General features: G+C 44.7%; 1 protein-coding gene across 1 annotated transcript in view; it reads right to left on the bottom strand.

The window, feature by feature from the left end:
* CCDC117 (coiled-coil domain containing 117) overlaps positions 1 to 289 on the bottom strand; it is a 13,012-nt gene extending 12,723 nt beyond the window's left edge. The window contains exon 1 of the mRNA XM_029922591.1: positions 12 to 289. Coding sequence (XP_029778451.1) covers positions 12 to 136 — 125 coding nt within the window. The 5' untranslated portion in view covers positions 137 to 289. The remainder of the gene's footprint in view (positions 1 to 11) is intronic.
* Between the last annotated feature and the right edge of the window lie 6,041 nt (positions 290 to 6,330).

Here is a 6,330-nt window from a genome sequence, read left to right as displayed (position 1 = left end):
GTCCCAGCCGCGGGGCCAGCTCGGCGCCGTCCACTCCCGGCGGGAAGGCCAGACCGGGGAAGGCCGGCGGCGGCTGCAGGAAGTCCGGGCCGCCGCTCAGGGGGAGGCCGCTGAAGGGCCGGCCGAGTGCGGCCATGGCCGGGGAGACGAGGAGGCTGCGCCCGCGGCCCCGGCCGCCCGGGTCCCCAGGCTTGGCAGCTGCGGCCACAACGACTGCTGAGAGGCGCCCGCCTCTGAGCCCGCTCTCGACCCCACGTCACGCCTTCTAGAACCCTCCACCCCGGGCCGCCGAAGGGCACGCCGGGATTTGTTGTGTGTGGAGAGCGCTGCTGTCGCGAAGGATGCCGGGAGTTGCAGTCGAAGAGGACTACAAACAAGATGGCTGCCTAGGCTTACCTAGCTGGAGCTGGAGGAGGGCGCTAGAGAGCCTTGAGTGTAAAATGGGTTCCACTCCTCACACCTCTGTACCTCAGTTTTCTCAGTACTAAAGCCTGGTAATAATAGTGCCTGTCTTCTTCGGGTTGATGGAAAAAGTAAATGAATTAAAACATGTAGATCTTGGGGTGGCTGGCTGGCTCAGTGAGCATGCGACTCTTTATCTCCAGGTCATGAGTTCCACCCACACACTTTACAAAACAAACAAAAACTACATCCCTTAGAACAATGCTTACCACTAGAACAAATCTTAGCACATAGCACATATTCATGAAATATCAGCTATTATTTCTTTCCATGTTTTAATATAAATGAAGTTAGTGCTTCCTTAGCGGGAACAGCTAGGAGGATCAGGAGAAAACTCGGAAGGCTTGTGAGAGGTACTGGCAAGTCTTCCAGCCTGTGCCTGGATCCACAGACACTCCTGCCAGAGGAGCTCCACCGCAACCACCAAACATACCATTTTTCCCATCTCAGAGAATGACAATATCATCCAGTCTGGTTGCTTAAATGTCCTTTAGCCAAAGACCACCAAGAACACACCTATAATTGAGCAAAAATAGATTTCCTGACTGCTTACAGTGAGGGAGTGTCTCTGTAAGGAGGTGTTAGAAAAAGGTGCTTCTAGTGGCACCTGGGTGGCTCCGTTGGTTTAGCCTCCACTTTGGCTCAGATCATGATCTCACGGCTTGTGGGTTCCAGCCATGCACTGGGTCCTGTGCTGACAGCAAAGAGCCCACCTCAGACCCTCTGTCCCCCACCCCCAGGCCCCCTTACCTCCCCTGTTTACTCTCTGTCTGAAAAATAAAATAAACATTAATATTGTCAGGAAACAGGATAATTCTACGACTGGGTAACTTAGTCTTTTCAAGAAAGTAGGAAGGATGAAGGGAAGCTAAACCTATAATTGGTAAGGAAGCAACGGTCCTTCACATTATCCAGGGGGATGTTTGGACAATTTTGTGGTTTGCATGATGTTCACATTTTTGTCTGTGTTCAGACATGAGTACCAAGTGGTCTCCTTTCTATTTTGATCCATCAAAGTCACATCTCAGTCCTTGTTTGATGTTGATGTTCTATGACGTTTGTTTAAAAGGAAGACACCAAAGCCTAGCTGATAGATAGTACCAAGCCAGTCACAGCTGTCAGGAGATGCTTTTCTGTTTCTAACCCCAAACCTAAGCATGTCATCTAAGCCTCTTTCTTGTTCACCCGCCATACTTAATCAGTTAGCAATTCCTACAGGCTTTATTTATGAAGTGTTTCCAAATTCTCTTCGTCATCCTCCATTTCCCTTGCCTTCATTGTGGTCTAAGGGAAAAAAAAGTGAATGAACCCTTTTTGCCTCATGTAATATCCTGGATTAGGTTTACGTTTTCTTAGTGGCATTTATAATCCAGTTTTGCCTCCATAAGGTAACACCCTACTTACCTCAACTGGATATAAAAGATAGTCTCCTGGGTCATTTCTACAAATGGCTATCTCATTCTTCCCCTGAAAAAAAATATCCTTCCAGATGATGTTATATCTACATGTAAATATAAATATATATTTATGAAAAGGGAATGTTAGAGAGGAAGAATTTTCTTCTGCCTTCAAGTCTCTCTAGCTGGACTGAATCAAACTGACATGAGCCAGATTAACAAGAGAATATCAAATTTAATTTTGTGCATACAGGGAATCCACACTGATAAGAAATTCCTAGCATAGGCAACAAAAGGGGCTTATATGCGGTAAGGAGAGGGATAAAGGTCAAGGATACAAAGGGGGAGGTGCCTCGGTAGCTCAGTCAAGCAGCTGACTTTAGCTCTTGTCATGAGCTCTGCGTGCCTGAGTTTGAACCCCGTGTCGTGCTATCTGCTGTCAGCGCACAGCCTGCTTTGGACCCTCTATTCCTCCTCTCTGCCCCTCCAACATCCCCCTCAAAAATAAAAATAGGGGCGCCTGGGTGGCTCAGTCGGTTTAGCGTCCGACTTTGACTCCGGTCATGAATTTGCAATTCCTAGGTTTGAGCTGGGTGTCGGGCTTTGTGTTGACAGCTCAGAGGCTGGAGCCTGCTCACACTCTGTGTCTCCGTCTCTCTCAAACATAAATAAACATTGAAAAAATTTTAAATAAAATTAAATAAAAATAAACAAACAAAAAAAACCCCAAAAAGGATACAAAGGGGGAGGGAGACCATTAGCAGAAAGGAAAAGGGAAATGATTCTGGAAAACAAAGTTCCCTTATTATGCATATAAGTTGATTGGTAAAGAAGAATCTCTGTCAATGACTCTTCCTGGTAAAGCTAGCACTTGAGGGGGTGGTAAAGAGCTTTTCTTAAATATGCTGGGTTTCCCTCGCTTTTAACTTAAAGTAATGTTCATGCAAAAGTGGCCTGTTTTGTGGCATTGACCCCTACAGTTGTCATACTCTAAATATCATTGTGAAACTACTTTCCACCTAATTGTATTTCTTGAATGCCTATCCAAATTCATTCTTTAGTTCACATTTCTATACTAAGTTGTATATCCCTTATCAGGCAATGTACTAGAATGAATAATTAAAAAAAATTTTTTTACTGTCTTTATTTATTTTAGAGAGAGAGAGAGACAGCATGAGCAGGAGAGGGTCAGAGAGAGAGGGAGACACAGAATCTGAAGCAGGCTCCAGGCTCTGAGCTAGCTGTCAGCACAGAGCCCGACGCGGGGCTCGAACCCATGAACTGTGAGATCTGACCTGAGCCGAAGCCGGATGCTTTAACCGACTGAGCCACCCAGGCGCCCCTAGAATGAATAATTTTAAGTGCTTTATATTTGCAGGTCAAATAGCAAGTCAAGTATTCTTTACAATAACGCCATGAATTAGATGCTTTTATTACCGTCCCCTCCTTTCACAGATAAGAAAATTGCGGCAAGCTACGGTTCCCAGTTCCCTTATTGACAAGCGAAGGAGTTCAACCCAAGTCAACCTTAGACCCTGCCATAAAATCTAGGCTTTGCTGCATCTGTTTGAATTCTCTGGCAGAAAGCACTCTGTAGGAATCAGGGAAAGCCTCACTAGAGCGTGTCTCACAGAGACGGACTTCTTGGGACTTCAGACCCTGGAAGCAAAAGACTGAAGTTTATGGTGCATTGTCTCCTACAGTAGACTGGGAAGAGTGGGTGCAGAATTTGATGGTGGCCACTGAGAGCATGTCTTCAGTGACAATCCAGGCCTGCCTCTTTGAGGTGACTTCCAGTTCACCTCTCATGCAGTTGCTGGGTCAGCCATATAGACGTTTAGACAATACCCTCCTGACCCTTCTCCTGGTGGCTCATCTCACCTGTTATCTTTAAAAACAAAACCAATATTTTCCGGTTATAAAACTAACACAGACTCTAGTAGAAAATGAGTGATAAAAATATAGAGCCAAAAAAACAAAAATCTTAATACCATCCCACAGGAAGCTCCATTATATAAATATCCTTCTAGTCTTTTATCATTTTTTTTGTTTTTTCATTTTATTTAAACATTTTTAATGTTTATTTATTTTTGAAAAAGATACAGTGCAAGGAGCAGAAAGAGAGAGAGAGGCACAGAATTCGAAGCTCTGAGTTGTCAGCACAGAGCCTGACATGGGGCTAAAACTTATGAACTGTGAGATCATGACCTGAGCTGAAGTCAGATGCCTAACTGACTGAGCCACTCAGGCATCCCTAATTTTATTTGAGAAAGAGGGAGAGAGATCTTGCAAGTAGGGAGAGGGTCAAGGGAGAGAGAGAGAGAGAGAGAGAGAGACAAAGAGAGAGAATCCCAAGCAGGCTTTGTGCTGTCGGCATACAGCCCGATGTGGGGCTCGAATTCACAAATCGTGAGATTGTGACCTGAGCTGAAACCAACAGTTAGACACTTAACCAGCTGAACCACCCAGGTGCCCCAAAGGGTACCTTCTCAAAAGCAGCATTTGTTCAAAAATGTTCAGATCACAAAAGTATTGATATATTTTGGCTACAAGTATGAAAAAAATGTGTGCAGGGGTGCCGGGGTGGCTCAGTCAGTTAAGCATCTGACTCTTGATTTCAGCTCAGGTCATGATCCCAGAGTCAGGGTTGAGCCCTGTGTCAGGCTCCATGCCTGCTTGGGATTCTCTCTCTCTCCCTCTGCCACTCTTCCCGACTTGTGCATGATCTATCTCTAAAATTAAAAAAAAAAAGTCCATAGGAGGATAGTAAAGGGATATAATATATAAATAGGAAATACTGTATTAGGTCATGGGAGTTTTTCATGATTATTTTAAAGCGAATCCCAGAGTCATATTTTTATCTGTGAATGTTTTAGTGTTTACCTCTAACAAACACTACTTTTTTTAAATGCTAAAAAAAGTAACCAGAATGCTATTATCACACCTAACAAAAGTAATAACTCTTTAAAATCACCTAGGATGCCTGGTGGCTAAGTTGGTTAAGTGGCCAACTCTTGATTTTGGCTCAGGTCATGATCTCGCAGTTGGTGAGTTCGAGCCCCGCATCGGGCTCTGTGCTGACAGTGTGGAGCCTGCTTGAGATTCTCTCTCTCTCTCCCTCTCTCTCTCTCTGCCCCTCCCCTTCTCTCTCTCTCTCTCTCTCTCTTCTCTTAAAATGAATACATAAAATTTAAAATATATATATATGAAAAAATAAAATCACTTAATCTGTAATCACATTTTTCCGAGTGTCTCTGAATGTCTTTCTATAGATGGCATCATGATTCAGCACTGCATTAGGTTAGGAAACCCCTTGTCTCTTGAGTCTCCTTTAGTCTAGGTCCCCTGTCCACTTTTTTCCTTGTTCATTATTAGTTGACTAACTGGGTCATCTCGACATTGGCATGCTCGTGGTGAGCCCTGATAGTGGCGATGAGGCATCTGCACATGGCTTCTCAGATCAACATCAACAAGGGAGCCTGGGGCAGAAGAGAAGAGGCACGACGGATCATACCACTTGCTTTGTAACCACAGTCCCAGTGGGTGGCAGTTTCCTCCCACAAGCAGGACTTTGCAGAAAACAGGATATCAGTATCACTATGACCCCGCAGGCTCCATGGTCTCTTGCTTGCTGGAACTGCCTAGACTTCTTCCTGCTCTACCCTTGCTCCTCCCCCAGCCTGCCAGCCATGGCACAGATATCTGTCCGCTGTGCAATCCTGATCTGTTCCTCCCCTGTCTTAAACTCTTCATGACTCCCTATTACTCTTGGGCGAAGGGCTACTCTCTGTACCAGACTTCAATTCCTTCAGGATCCCTGCCCTTCCTCCCTCCCAGCTTTGTCTCTTCCCATTCCCTACCTGATGTCTGCATTCAGCAGTTTGGATTTTCTTGTTTTCCACTGAATTCCTCTGTTCCTCCCTCTCACCTCCAAATTCTTGCACACCTTTGTCCTTTTCTCGAATAATGATTGCCATCTTTTGCCTCCAAACAGAATTTTCCAGTATATGAAGAGTTTGTGGTGTTACTGGAGCCAGAAGGGGAAGTACTGTACATTGTAGGCAATGACAAGCGCTCCCATTTTAAACTCTTGGAGCACCTTATAGAATGGATTCTGCCAAGAGTAGGCTTGAAATGAGATATTCTAACACGGTTCTTTGGAGTTAATGTTAGTAAGAATGCCCACGAGGTTCCTTGGTTTCTTTGGTGCCCATTAGTGGGGTAGAACAAATGGGAGATTGGTCTGAGAAATGAAGTACCTTCCTTGTTTCCACATTGTTCCAAGGAACAATCGAAGGGCTACTGTACACATTCTTAGCTACTCCTTAAACTTGGTTTTCACAGTCCTCATGTGTGTTTAAAAAATTTTTTTTCTGTTTTATATTTATTTTTGAGAGACAGAGAGAGACAGTGTGAACAGGGAAGGGTCAGAAAGAGAGGAAGATACAGAATCCAAAGCAGGCTCCAGGCT

The sequence above is a fragment of the Suricata suricatta genome, chromosome 14 (assembly GCF_006229205.1).
Source record: "Suricata suricatta isolate VVHF042 chromosome 14, meerkat_22Aug2017_6uvM2_HiC, whole genome shotgun sequence".
NCBI lineage: Eukaryota > Metazoa > Chordata > Mammalia > Carnivora > Herpestidae > Suricata > Suricata suricatta.
The sequence above is the reverse complement of the archived record's forward strand: the minus strand, read 5'-3'. Positions and strand labels throughout refer to the sequence as shown.